Source organism: Panthera tigris, chromosome A2 (assembly GCF_018350195.1).
Source record: "Panthera tigris isolate Pti1 chromosome A2, P.tigris_Pti1_mat1.1, whole genome shotgun sequence".
Classification (NCBI taxonomy): Eukaryota; Metazoa; Chordata; class Mammalia; order Carnivora; family Felidae; genus Panthera; species Panthera tigris.
Genome location: NC_056661.1, coordinates 18,055,171 through 18,069,992, shown reverse-complemented (window position 1 = coordinate 18,069,992; position 14,822 = coordinate 18,055,171). Strand labels below are relative to the sequence as shown.

At 45.4% G+C, this 14,822-nt stretch overlaps 1 protein-coding gene across 1 annotated transcript in view; it reads left to right on the top strand.

Annotated features, from left to right (window-relative positions):
* SLC25A20 (solute carrier family 25 member 20) overlaps nucleotides 1–10,879 on the top strand; it is a 29,436-nt gene extending 18,557 nt beyond the window's left edge. The window contains exons 5-9 of the mRNA XM_007088484.3: nucleotides 7,600–7,717; nucleotides 8,441–8,513; nucleotides 8,877–8,986; nucleotides 9,472–9,596; nucleotides 10,029–10,879. Coding sequence (XP_007088546.1) covers nucleotides 7,600–7,717; nucleotides 8,441–8,513; nucleotides 8,877–8,986; nucleotides 9,472–9,596; nucleotides 10,029–10,091 — 489 coding nt within the window. The 3' untranslated portion in view covers nucleotides 10,092–10,879. The remainder of the gene's footprint in view (nucleotides 1–7,599; nucleotides 7,718–8,440; nucleotides 8,514–8,876; nucleotides 8,987–9,471; nucleotides 9,597–10,028) is intronic.
* The last annotated feature ends 3,943 nt before the right edge of the window (nucleotides 10,880–14,822 follow it).

Below are 14,822 nucleotides of genomic sequence, written 5' to 3'. Positions count from 1 at the left end.
TTCAGTGTGTTTTCTAATTTCCTTTGAGACTTCCTTTTTGAATTATTATTATTTCCTAATGGTTATTTATTTTTGAGAGAGACAGAGACAGAGTGTGAGCTGGGGAGGGGCAGAGAGAGAGGGAGACACAGAATCTGAAGCAGGCTCCAGGCTCCAAGCTGTCAGCACAGAGCCCGACACAGGGCTCAAACCCACAAACTTCGAGATCATGACCTGAGCTCAAGTCAGACGCTTAACCCACGGAGCCACCCAGGCGCCCCCTTTTTGAATTGTTTAGAAGAGTGTTGTTTGGTTTACAGTGTTGGAGATTATTGATTTCTAGTTTTTAGTCCATTGTGATCAGAGAACGTATTCTGTATTATATAAAACCTTTAGGGGTACCTGTGTGGCTCAGTCGGTTAAGCATCTGACTCTTGATTTTGGCTCAGGTCATAATCTCACAGTTCGTGAATTTGCGCCCCATGCTGGGCTTTGCACTGACAGCATGGAGCCTGCTTGGGATTCTCTCTCTCTTTGCCTCTCTTTCTCTCTCAAAATAAATGAGTAAATAAACGCAAACAAAAATTTTAAATCTTTTAAATTTCTTGAGGTTTGTTTTATGCCCATGGTCTGTCTTGGCTTATGTCCATGAGCACTTGAAAGAATGTGTAATCTGTTGTCATTTGGTGGAGTGTTCTATAAATGTCAATTAGATCCTCTTGGTTGATAGTATTGAGTTCTTCTTTATCCTTGGTGATTTTCAGTCTTTTTGTTCTACCAATTTGTCGATAGAGGGAGTTGAAATCTCCAACTGTAATTGTGGGTTTGTTTGTTTCTCCTTTCAATTCTATCAGTTTTGCTATACATAGTTTGTAGTGTTTGTTTTTTTTTTTTGTTTGGTACATACACATTTTGAATTGCTGTGTCTTCTTGGTAGATTGGCCTTTTTATCTCTATCCCATAATTTTGCTTACTGTGTTCTTCCTTCCTTCCCTGATGTTTCAGAGTTCCTTCTTTCATTGTTTCTTTTCTGTGTAGAGAACTTCCCATTCTTTTGGGGGCAGCTATTCTTTTGGGGTAGGTCATCTTTTGTTGACATTCTCTCAGTTTTCCTTCATCTAAGAATGCCTGATTTCCCCTTTATTCCTGAAGGATATTTTTGCTAGACATTGGATTCTGGGTTGACAATTCTTTTCTTTCAGTACCTGAAAGATACTGTGCCATTTGTGTCTATCATCCTGGTTTCTGCTGTCATTCAAATTGTTTAGCTAAAGTGTCATTTTCCTCTGGCTGCTCTTAAGATTTTTTTTTCTCTGTCATTAGATTTCAGAAGTTAATTTGTGATGTGTCATTGCATGGATTTATTTGGGTTTATTCTGTTTAGTATTTGCTTAGCTTGTTGAATCTATATGTTTATGTTTTGCCACATTGGGAACATTTTGGGAACTTCTTAGTAGTTATTTCTTCGAGTACATTTTCAGTCCCATCCTATTTTCTCCTCTCCTTCTGGGACCCTGAGGCCACAAATATTAGATTGTTTTATTATAGTCACACAGATCCTTGAGTTCCGTTCAGTCTGTTTCAGTCTGTTTTATTTCTGTTGTTCAGATTGGGTTTGCCATTGTTTTATCTTCCAGTTCACTGATTTTTTTCTCTCTTCTGTTCTGCTCTGGAGCGAGCCATCCATTGAACTTTTTATTTCAGTTGTGTTTTTCTTTTCTTTTTCAGTTGTTTTATTTATTTATTTATTTATTTATTTATTTATTTATTTATTTATTTTCTTCTTATTTTTAAGGAGGCACCATGCCCAGCTTGGAGCCTAATGGGGGGCCTGAACTCACAACCCTGAGATCAAGACCTGAGCTGAGATCAACAGTTGGATTCCTGGGGTGCTTGGGTGGCTCAGTTGGTTGAGTGTGTGACTCTTGATTTTGGCTCGGGTCATGATCTCATGGTTTTGTGGGTTTGAGCCTCGCATCAGGCTCTGCACTGACTATGCAGAGCCTGCTCAGGATTCTCCCTCTCCCTCTGCCCCTCCACCACTCGTGCTGTCTCTGTCTGTCTCAAAATAAATAAACTTAAAAAAAAACAAAAAGAGTTGGACTCCTAACCAACTGAGCCACCCAGGTACCCCTCCATTTTTCAATTATACAGTTTCCATTTAGTTCTTCTTTATATCTTCTATTTCTGTGCTGTGGCTTTCTATATTTTCATCTGTTTCAAGCATATTTATAATTACTTACTGAAGGATTTTTTTTTTTCCCCATGGCTGCTTTAAAATCTTTGGCAGATAGGGGTGCCTGAGTGGCTCAGTGGGTTAAGCATCCAACTTCGGCTCAGGTCACCATCTCACAGTTTGTGAGTTTGAGCCCCACGTCAGGCTCTGGGCTGACAGCTCAGAGCCTGGAGCCTGCTTCAGATTCTGTATCTCCCTCTCTCTCTGCCCCTCCCCTGCTCACACTCTGTCTCTCACATTGTCTCAAAAATAAATAAACATCAGGGCGCCTGGGTGGCTCAGTCGGTTGGGCGTCTGACTTCGGCTCAGGTCATGATCTTGCGGTCCGTGAGTTCGAGCCCCGCATCAGGCTCTGGGCTGACAGCTCAGAGCCTGGAGCCTGTTTCGGATTCTGTGTCTCCCTCTCTCTCTGACCCTCCCCTGCTCATGCTCTGTCTCTCTCTGTCTCAAAAATAAATAAATGTTAAAAATAAATAAATAAATAAATAAACAAACAAACATTAAAAAATTAAAAAAAAATAAAAATAAAATAAAATCTTTGGCAGATTAAAAAAAACAAAAACAAACAAAACAAATCTTTCTTTGTCAGATAATAATAATGGCTCTGTTACCTTGGTATTGTCATCTGTTATTTGTCTTTTTCCTTTCAGTTTGAGATCTACCAGGTTTGGGGCATGATGAATGATTTTCAGTTGGGACCTGGATATTTATATATTACGTTGCAACTGTGGATCTTATTTAAACTTTATCTTTTAGCTGGCTTTCTCTGACTTTTTATCAGGAAAGGGAAAGATGCTGCTTTGTTACTACCAGGTGGGGGTAGAAGTCTAGGTTCCCCACTCAGCCTCTGTTGGCATCGCAGGGTGGGGCACTTCTTTTTGCTGCTGGGTGGGTATGGGAGTTCCAACATCTCCACTGACCCCGTAGAAGGGCCCTGTTACTGGCTGGCAGGGATGAAAGTCCTAGTTCCCTACTTGGCCTTCTCTGACTCCACCCTGACAGCATGTTGTTACAGCTCTACAAGGGTGGAAGTCTAAGCTCCCCACTTGGTCTTTGATGGTGTGGATGGGAGTGAGGCCCATATTTTGTTTTTTGTTTCCTATGGTGAATGGCTGGGAGTAAAGTGTTTATTGCCTAAAAAATTTTTGTCTTTCTAGGCTATCCCTTTCCTGGTCCTTTGTGTAGAGAACACAGGCTTTTCTTGAGGCTTTTTTTTTTTTTTTCTTTTGGTTTATGTTTGTTTGGGTTCCTGGATTGCCAGTTTCCTCAGCTTCAAGTCGGAGATATATCAAAAAGAAAATCCAAAGAGCTCACCACCATGTCATTACTCAAGTTCGAAGGTCCCTAGCCAGTCTTCCTTTTTCTTCAAACTTTCAGACTCTTCTCATGTTTGTTTTAAAAATAATGTCTAGGGGCGCCTGGGTGGCTCAGTCGGTTAAGCGTCCGACTTTGGCTCAGGTAATGATCTTGTGGTTCATGGGTTCGAGTCCCTCGTCAGGCTCTGTGCTGACAGCTTAGAGCCTAGAACCTGCTTTATGGATTCTGTGTCTCCCTGTCACTCTGCCCGTCCCCTACTCGTACTCTGTCTCTCTGTCTCTCTGTCTCTCTCTCTCTCAAAAATAAATAAAAAACATGAAAAAAGATTTTTAAATAACGTCTAGGATTTTTGGCAGCTCTTTCTGCGCATGGGTTCTGTCCCCATGCTTTAATTAAACCACCTTTTCTGCACTGAAAAAATAAATAAAATAAAAATAATGTCTAGGGTTTTTTGTTGTTGTTGCACTGTAGCAGGAAGAATAGGGAAAAGTACTTCCTAGAAACAAAGTCTGTATATTGATTTTAACTAAGGAAATGTTTATTTTCAGTAACCGTGTTCATCAGTCTTTGCCATCACGGCTTCTTCCTTTTCCAATGTGCCTGAGGTCCTTTTCTGCTCCTAGATGAGACAGTCTCTATCTGTATTCTTCTCTTGCACTCCTCTGCCTGCTGGGTGACTACTTTATACCTCTCCTCTCTTCTCAAATCTCCACTCTCAGCACATAAGTTGGCTTTCTATTTCACTGAGAAAACTGAAACTATCAGAAGAAGACTTCACCAGATGCCCTCCACCACCTCCATCCACCTTTTGGCACCTGTTACTACATCCACGGCTGCTCAGCTTGTTTCCACCGATGGTGGCCCATGCCTTTGCTTGATCCTGTCTCCTCTTACCCATCCATAGACCTCACTTCAACAGTTCTTCTTTCTTTTCCTTCAACATTAATTTTTGCACTCCACTAGATTGTTCTCAGCAGTAAGAGTATAAACATGCTTGTATTTTCACCTTGAAAATACAAAGTTCTATTTCCCACATCAATTTCTGTGCTTCATGTCTTTGCTCCCCCTTATGTCAAAACTCTTTGAGAAGTTTTTGGGTTTTTTTGTTTGTATTTTTTACTCATTATCTCTAGCTCCTTTTCCCTAATTGTTAAACCCACTTTAGTCTGGCTTTTACCTCACAACTCCAACAAAATAGTTTTGTCAAGGTCACCAGTGAGCTTTGCACTAAATCCAGTGTTCAGTTCTTGGCCCTCGTCTTTCTTGATCCATCATTAGAATTTGACTCAGCTGATTCCCTCCTCTTATTAAAGAGCTATCTTCACTTGGCTTCTCTTCCGATTTTCCTCTGACCTACTTGGCTGGTCTTCTTGGTCTCCTTTGTTGATTCATCATCATCTTTTTTTTTTTTTTAATGTTTATTTATTTTTGAGACAGAGAGAGACAGAGCATGAATGGGGGAGGGGCAGAGAGAGAGGGAGACACAGAATCAGAAGCAGGCTCCAGGCTCTGAGCTATCAGCCCAGAGCCCGATGCGGGGCTCGAACTCACGGACCGCGAGATCGTGACCTGAGCTGAAGACGGACGCTCAACCGACTGAGCCACCCAGGAGCCCCGATTCATCATCATCTTGATCTTTTAATGTTCATGCTCCACAGAGCTTATTCTTATTACATACATTTCCTTGATGATTTCTTCTTTTCTCATGATTTTTCAACACCATATATATGCTGATGATTCTTTGGTTTGTATTTCCAACTCAGCCTTTTCCTCAACTCCAGACTAGTTTATCCAACATTTCCATTTGGACACTAATAGGCACCTTAGAGTCACTGTGTGCAAAAACGAACTCCTGGTCTTTCCCAATAACTGCTCCACCTACAACCTTCTGCAACTCAGTTGTGGCAACACCATCCTTCTAGTTGTTCAGCTCTAAAGCCCAGGAGTCATGCTAGGTTCCTCTCCTTCTCACTGTATATATCCCATCTGTTGAATAGTTCAAGTTTGCTTTCAACAGATGCCAAGTCTATCCCTTCTCATCCCTCCATTTGCAGTCACATTGCCCCAGGTCACCTTCATCACTAAACAGAAGATTCTGATAGTAATATGTCAATTCCATACCGATCCTCTTTGGCCTCCCAGGTCACTGTGAGTCAGCTCCAGTGTCCTCTGGTCACATGGGTCTCCTTGCTATTCCTCAGACATTCCAGGCCTACATGTGCCCAGATCATTTGGGGAAGTTGTATTTTAAAAAGCCATTGAGGGGTGCCTGGGTGGCTCAGTCGGTTAAGCGGCCGACTTCAGCTCAGGTCGTGATCTCGCGGTCAGTGAGTTCGAGCCCTGCGTTGGGTTCTGTGCTGACAGCTCAGAGCCTGGAGCCTGTTTCAGATTCTGTGTCTCCCTCTCTCTGACCCTCCCCCGTTTATGCTCTGTCTCTCCCTGTCTCAAAAATAAATAAAACATTAAAAAAAATTAAAAAAAAAAAGCCATTGATACTTGATTGACATTGTTTTAAATTTATTATTTTTAGAAAAATTGATCTTTCCAATAAACCAGAAATTATGACTTTTTATTCATTTCTTCTTTTTTGTCCCCCAGAGATATTTTAGAGTTTTATTTATGCAAATCCTATTACTGCTTGATATACATATATTTTATTGCTATTTTGTTATTTTTAGAAAAATTTTTAATGTTTATTTTTGAGAGAGAGACACAACATAAGTGGGGCAGGGGCAGAGAGAGGGGGAAACACAGAATCCAAAGCAGGCTCCAGGCTCCGAGCTGTCAGCACAGAGCCTGACGCGGGGCTTGAACTCACGAACCGTGAGATCATGACCTAAGCCGAAGTTGGACGCTCAACCGACTGAGCCACCCAGGTGCCCCTAAGGGAGGGAGAATCTTAAGCAGGTGTCACATTCAGCACAGAACCTCATGTGGGGCTTGATCCCATGACCCTGGGATCATGACCTGAGCCGAAATCAAGAGTTCAGTGCTCAACTGACTGAGTCACCCTGGTGCCCCTTTATTGCTATTTTGAATGGAATTATTTTCCATGATTTTCAACTTGTTATTGCTGGTGTGTAAGAAAATTATTAGACTTGGGATATGTGTTGGTTGAGTGTCTGACTTTGGCACAGGTCTTGATCTCATGGTTCGTGAGTTCAAGCCCTGCATCAGGCTCAGGCTTGCTACTGTCAGTGTGGAGCCTGCTTTGGATCCTCTGTCCCCCTCTCTCTCTGCCCCTCCCCTGTTCGTGCACACTCATAGGCACACGTTCTCTCTCCCTCTCTTCCTCTCAAAAGTAAATAAACATAAAAAAAAAAAAAGAAAGTTATTGGACTTCTATGTTTATTTTGTAAGCGTTTCTCCTTGGGACTGTTAAAGCCAAACTCTCCAGCTTTAATTATTCTTTGGTTGATGCCTCTGTGTGTTGATTCCCTTTGACTCTGTACTTCCTATGGATCTTGCATGGGGATCTTTCTCTCGGATCTTTTCTGGGATTACCCCAGCCTGCCTTTCTCATGCTCTTGACTCTTAGGCTCTGGATCCCTGAAGCTGGGATGGGGGCCTCTCCTTGGCCTTCCCCTGGCTCTGCATAGGACTTCTATCCCAGGACTTAGAACTCTGAATGCCATTTCCTGTTCACCTTTCCTTAACCAGGCTTCCTGATCAGTGAGGGCTTGGAATGGGTTTGGTATTCAGTGGATATTTGTTGAAGGAATAAGTGAATGACTGAAGTATTTGTCTCCTTTCTAGACCTTCCAACTAGCTTTATTGGGAATGCTCTTGGATTTGAGGGTTCCTCCACTTATTTTCCAATTCTTCTGTTGATTTTTTTTTCTTGTCAGTATATGCATACTTTGTGATATTTTTATTTAGCTTTATTTCCTAGTGACTTCCACCAATATTCTATTTTCCATATAACCGTCAGTTTGACAGTGGAGTGTTTCTTGGTCTAATGCCTAATGACCACATCCACACTCACCTTGTAATCTTCTGTAACATGCTGAGTCTATTGACTTCGATGTTGCTGCCGCTGACTTTGATGACTTTTCCCTCCCTTTCAGATTCAGGCTTCTTCAGGGGAAACCAAATACACTGGGGCTTTGGACTGTGCAAAGAAGCTGTATCAGGAGTCTGGGATCCGAGGCATTTACAAAGGGACAGTGCTCACCCTCATGCGAGGTAACCTTTTAGGTTCTCCACCTGAGGTCACCTTGGTTGGGGGCTCATCTGAGGTGCATTTGCCACAGAGGGTCTTACCTGGGTCCCCAGATTAGCTTTGGCACCATGCAAACCACACTTATGGCTGAGAAGGCTGGCATGGTGTGCCCTGGTTTTAGGCAGTCTCACCCCAGCCAGCATGGACACAAATGAGGATGGGGGCAGGGGGAACCAACATCCTTCTGGCAGGCTGGCCCTCAAGGATGTCTTAAGACAGTGGCAGTTACAGGGGACTGGAAAGTAGGTAGAAATTGTGGCTGGAGGGATGAGTGGGAGGAAAGAATGACTTAAGGACACTGGGCCTCACCATGGTTTCGAGAGGCATGTTCTGCTGGGGTGGCAGTAGGAAAGGCAGACACAGCCTCATCCTTGTCCTAACATGGTAGCTTGGAGGAAGGCCAGAGACTAGCAGTGCCTGTAACTTGGAGTGGGCATGTCAGTGGGGACTACTCAGAAGGGGCTTTGAAGATGAAATGTTGTCATGCATGTTTGTGCTCACTCACACTAGTGCTTGCCCCAAAGTGGCATCTAATTACTGCACAGGAGTTAATGCAGATAAGAAGTGCTGCTGAGGACCTTCCCAGGGAGCCTTGAAGGGGCCAGTGCCAAGCTTGACTCTTCTAAATTCAAGAAATCTGTGAGGATTTTATATCATTTAATTCACCTCTTTCTTGCTGCTAACAGATGTTCCAGCCAGTGGGATGTATTTCATGACATATGAGTGGCTGAAAAATATCTTCACTCCAGAAGGAAAGAGGTAAGGAGAATAGAAGAACTTAGAAGCCACTTTGCTCAGTCATGGGTTGGTTGCCCTTTACTGTGAATGGGTCTGATGGCAGAGTGGGGCTTGCTCCTGGTTCCATATCCACTTAACTCTCCTTGCTGCTGAGACCCATCTAATACCGCTAACTCTGTACCTCACCTACTGGAGCAAGTATACAAAACAAGTTCATGAAACTTCCTCCAAGGAGTGGCAGCTGCCATGTCACAGGAGCCCTGGCCTTGGACCTCCTCCCTCTGGCCAGTTTCTCCCTCTCTCTAACTGCCCCATCTGCCATAGGAGGGATGGTCTAGACGCCACTCTCATAGCCTTTGTCTGACTGCGGTTGGTATTCTGCAGTGTCAGTGAGCTCAGCGTGCCTCGGATCCTGGTGGCTGGGGGCATCGCTGGGATCTTCAACTGGGCTGTGGCAATCCCCCCGGACGTGCTCAAGTCCCGCTTCCAGACTGGTTAGTGGAGGGTAGTGGGGTAGATGAGGGTGGAGTGGGTCCCAGCACTGGCTGCCCCTGGGGTGCAGAGCTCTTAGGGCCCTGAAGATACTCACTCTCCACAGCAGCACCCAGCATCTGTCTGATCAACATTTTCCCTTATAGTCATTTGTGTTCTAGGAACCCTAGACTCACTTCCTGTTGGCCAAAACACAAAATAAGTGAGGTAAGCAGTCAAATCAACTCTTCTGCCTTCACATGAGCAGAGGATTATTTCATTCTTTATTCTTCTCCACTCCCTTAGCATCAGTAATCCAGACAGTGTGTCTGTTTCTCCCAAAGTGAACTGTGTTGTCTGTGGACTTGTCCCAGATGACCTGTAAGGTGTCTTCTTCCTGATGCTGTGACCCTGCAGGAAGACTTGACTACAAAATTGTCCCCACGTGGGTCATCATGGTTAGGTCAGGAAGCTTCCTAAAGCCTTAACAGTTGGATTTCACCCACAGCACCTCCTGGAAAATATCCTAATGGTTTCAGAGATGTGCTGAGAGAGCTGATCCGGGATGAAGGAGTCACATCCTTGTATAAGGGATTCAATGCAGTGATGATCCGAGCCTTTCCAGCCAACGCGGTGAGTGGCAGACAGGGGCTGTACTTTCCCTTTGGAGCTTAGAGTAGTGTCCAAAGTCTAGGTGGGTTGACTTTTGCTTGCTCCTAGGATTAGATTGGGAGCTCAGTTTTCCCCAAATCCTACCCTCAGCCAGAGCCTCCTTATTTGCTTCCTTTCCTGAAGCTTCAGGAGGGTTTGTCTTTGGGATTCTCTGAGGGGAGGGGCTTTGATTTCCGACTTGGCCATCAGAAGTGGGCAGTTGTGAGACATGGATGTTCTTCCCCTCTCAGGAATGAGAAAGCACAGCTTGATTCCCTGACCTGGGGTAGGAATGAAGTTAGGGAGGGTCCTGATGAAGTTAGGGAGTAGTTCTGGTCCTGACAGGGTTAGCTGTGGTCTCTGTGATAGTCACAACGCCTGCTGGTTTTTCTCTTCCTTCCAACCCCTTCTCAGGCCTGTTTCCTTGGCTTTGAAGTTGCCATGAAGTTCCTTAACTGGGCCACTCCCAACTTGTGAGGCTGAAGGCTGCTCGAGGCTTCTGGATGATGGAAGCTATCACCGAGGAAGAAGCAGTGGGCAGGACTAGTCAGTCCTGAAGGGCAAAAGGAGGGGAATGGTGGGATCAGAGCTGTGTGCATGGACTTGTTGAGACCATTGCCTTAATGACATCCTCTACCTGGTATAACTTGGTCTGCCACTTTGAGACTTGAATTTACTCTTGTCAGTTTAAGGGATCTCAAGAGGATTTGGAGGTGGAGTAAGTAGCTTTCAGACCAGATACGACCTGTGGTCAGAGAGCTGTCTACTGGTTGACTACAGGCCCTATTATACCCAAAATACTCCTCGAGAAAGAGGGAATCTCAGCGTCTCACTGGAGGCACTATGCATGTTTTCAACCAGCTGACCAGGAGCTGGGGGGTTCTTCAATCCCTACCAAGGAACACATACCAGATTTCCAGGGTATCATATAATCCTGGCCTGCACGTGAGGATGTGGACTTGAGGCCCACATCTCTCTGTCCAAGTGGACTGAACAAATGTGCCTAGGGGCAGATAGCCTGTTAACAGTTTGATTTTTTTTTTTTTTAATGCATTCAGGTAATCATAACTTTAAGTAGCCCAATTTCCCAGGAGTAGATGGAGAGCTTTCCCTCCTACAGAGTGAGGAGGGTTTGGAATCAACAGTCCGAGCCCTGCTGAGATAAATGACAAAACCTAGGGTGTAGAAAAGGCCATTTTTGCACACTCTTTTCTCATGAGAGCGTCCTCTTTTAACAGGAAACAATAAATATTGTTTCTAATTTTTGCATTGTGTGAAATTTTCTTTTGATTTGGGTCATTTCAACAGGTAGCCTGTAGCCTTGACTGAGGCTGTCAGGGATCTGGTATCTGTCCTTTGTGGCTTCAGGCAGGGGCTTCAGCAGGAGAAAGAGGAAGAAGTTTTGGCTAGCCCAGCCTTCCCTGATGTCCCAACAGCAGCTGCTTGATGGGGAAGGGTGTGGGGGTACCAGGTGACTTGATTGCTAATTGTTCCCGCAGTTCTCAGTACAAGCCTGCAGCCCTTCTCTTCATTCTTTTATCTCTCTGCCCTCAGCCACATGGCTGTCTGAGCTAACAGAGAGTTGATTGTTCTAAAAGCCAAAATCAATCTTGACTCTTCATATGGGTATTGGGGTCACTGTGATCTGATGTCACCAAATGGGCCTTGCTAATTAGACAAATTGATGCCTAGGTGCATCCAGAGGAGGTGAAGGAGACAAATTAGTTTGTCCTTGTCTGGTGGATGGCAAGGCTACAGGAGCTGGGCTTCTCTGGCGTTGTCTCATCTGGCAGTTACAGTTACAGTTCTGCTGGCACTTCCCACCTTACTGCAGTTGCACAGAGATCCTTGGACTTTGGCTTTAGAGCCATCACTCTGCATAAAGGGGTGAGGGGGTAGGGACCCACCCCCATCTGGGAGTGGATATGGCCAGTTGGACAGGAAGCTGAAGATTTGGGGGTTTAAGGAAGGACACTTTCTTCCAGGGAACATATTTTGGATGACCAGATAGGAATTATGGTCAAGTAAAACAAAACAAAAAACATTTAGAGATGAAAATTGTGTGCCCTCTGCTTGGGAAGATTAATTCAGTGTTACACCTGCCCCCTCATTCTGCAGCATGTCTTCAATCTCTCACTGGTTTGGAGATGGCCACATATGTGTTTCCTGAAGCTCTTCTCGGGAGCACCCTGTCCTTGAGACAGTGCTGCAACCTCAGCCTTTGCCTGGAAGCCCACGTGAGTGCATTTACGTTCCAGCCAAATGACAGTCATTCCCATGGCTCAGGATCACTTTTACAGTCTGTGCTTCTGGATAATTTGCCCTTTGAAACAACTTCCATTTTAAAATGGAATGTTTTGGTTCCTTGATGTTAGTGGTGGTAGATTCTTTTACTCCTTTGGTTGTTCAGTAGGTGTTAAGTCAAATAGGGAAGCCCCAGGAGGCATATTTGTGAAGGGAGCAGAACAGATGGTGAGTAACTCCCTCCTGACTGGCACTTCCTTTTTATGATGCACTTTGAAATGCCACCTGTTCCTGATATATCTTTTCTCTCCCTGATGGGGATAGGTGGGGGAAGAGGTTGGGGCCCTCCTCAGCAATTTCTCTGACTGTCACAGTCTTAAGGTAGAAGTGAGACGCAAGTGTTAAAACAACCAACTGGTGATAATGGCCTCACCCAGGCACAAAGCGAGTATAAGTGGGTCAAAGGTGAGAGGCAGATGGTGGGATGTTGCAACAAGCCTATTAGAAGCAACACTAGTGGGGCATCTGGGTGGCTCAGTCGGTTGAATGTCCAACTCTTGATCCCAGGGCTGTGGGATCGAGCACCGTATTGGGCTCTGCCCTGAGCATAGAGCCTGCTTAAGTTTCTCTCTCTCTGCCTCTCTCCCCCACTTGTGTGCTCTCTCTCTCTCTCTCAAAAAAAAAAAAAAAAAAAGCAACAGTAATGCCATTTCTGCTGTAAGGTCATACTATCTCAACACATAATTCTTTCCCTACAGTTCTTTTGAGTCTGGAACCCCCTATGCCCTTTCTAACCTTTTCATTGGTTTGGTCTTCTTTCTTTATCCCCATGTAACTCAATGTTTAGTGGGCAAGAATTTTTACCCCCACTTTCAGATGTGGAAGCTATGGCTCAGACAGGATAAACTGATCTGTCAAGATCATTGGCAAATTGATAATAGAGGACAGGTAATAGAGTGAGGTCTGGGTATCCACAGGCCTGAAGAAAGGCTTGTGATGCTATCAGAGGCTGTCCTGGGGCTGCTTGACCCAAGCTCCAGGGGGCCTGTCTGTGCCACAGGGTCAAAGCCCAGGCATCTGACCTGTGAGTCAGGCCACAGATAGCACACAGACCCTACAGGCACTGGGAAAGCCCCAGGGCCAGATGTTCCCTGAGGGCTCTCTTTTCTGCTTTCTCTGCTCTGGTGAGCATGTAGGCCTGTGACTCTCCAGCCAGGCTCTCCCTTGCTTTCCAGGTTCAGTCCTTGCCCTGACGGGTCTCTGAGGCAGATCCAAGGTCCACTACAGAGACTGACACTTTCTGGGGACACAGTGTCCTGGGAGGGGGTGGCTCACAGGTGCAGAAACACGTGCCTTGGGATTTAACTGCTTCCTGGGGCATGGATGCTTGTTAAAATAGACCAGACTTTCTGGACCAAAGGCAGTGGCCCCATGAGGGAGGCATTATAGAGGCTGAAGGACAGCTTGGGTGATGACAGAGAAAACATAACTTATTTCCCCAATTATTCCTGTCAACAAGGATCATAAACACTTTTAAGGCAAAATAGAAACTGATGGTGGTAGATACTAAATGAGCTGGTATGACTGACTGGACCAGTGGGGCTGGTGTGCAGAGGTGATCAGGTGACCAATGGGTCCCTGGAGACAAGTAGGGGAGTGGAGTGGCTTAGAGATCCCCTTTGGGCAGAGAAGAGGGAGGTGTTGTTGCTGGGGCTGAGTCTCCTCCCCCACCCCCAGTGGGCAGAAGGTATCAGAGGGCAGAGGAGTATAAGCTGGGAGGTCTGAGCCAAGAGCAGCCTTCCAGAGGAGTCTGGGAGAGTTTGGGTGTATCCCTTCTTCCTGGAAAGAGAAAAAAAAAAAAAAACCAACCAAACTTTAAAATAACAAACCTATCAGGGCACCTGGGTGGCTCAGTTGGTTAAGCATCTGACTCTTGATCTCAGCTCGGGTCTTGATCACACGGTTGTGAGTTCAATCAAGATTACATGAAATCCACTGTTTTGTTGGACGTAATAGTTGGTGCCCTACCCATGTTCATTTTCACCAGACCCACTACTATGGGGCTAACCATGTACCCCACCTGTATTACTGTGTATCCATAGTTGTAAAATCTCTGATAATTGGCCCCATTGTGTTCATGTCTGCCTGTGGTTGGTGGTGTGGCAGTCTGCAAGATTTGACTGCCTGCTGGGTAGTGACTCCTAGGACTGGCTTGGAGCTGAGTGCCTGTCATGTCAGTGCTCTGGGAACTCCTCTTCTCTACCACAGTCTCTGTATTTCTCTTGCTCTTGAGAGTCTCTGTTTTTGGTCTTTTCACCCACCATCACACGGTTGGCAGCTGTTTCCCGGTTACTGGCTGCCTGTGGGTCTGGTTGCCACAGTAACGTCCAATGGTGCAGCTGGACAGGCTTGAACAAAGGCAGTCCTAGGAGGGTAAGGGTAGAAGATGTGGGATTCAGGGCCCTAGTATTCTTTCTCTAGGGTACCCTTCTTTGGCCAGCTCAGCTAGGCATTCATGAAGGCCCTTGAGACTCCACTTACTACAGAAGGGCTTCTTGGAAGGTGCGGGGATGGATCTCTGCTCTTGGACCAGGTGTTAGGGGAGGGGAGCCAAGTAGGGCCTCGAGGCTGGCTGGCTGTCCTTCCTCTCTCTCAGGCTGGTTTGGAACAGCTATGGGTTTCCTGCTTTCTGTTGCTGTCATTCCTTCCAGTTCCAAAGATGCCCTTTGAATGTCCCGTTTGCTGGATAGATGGTGAAGCTTTGGTGCATCTGAGAGCAAACCGACCTGCTCCTGGCAGAGGCTGATGGAAGTTCCTTGGTGTGACTGGGAGAGCCTACCCACACCCAGCTCTGTCATCAGCCCTGGAGTAGCCTTCCTCTATCTTATTTTGTAATTGAGGTCAGAGTCCTAACTGTACAGGCACCTGTCCCCCTGTAAAACATATAAAACCTGAAGAATGAGC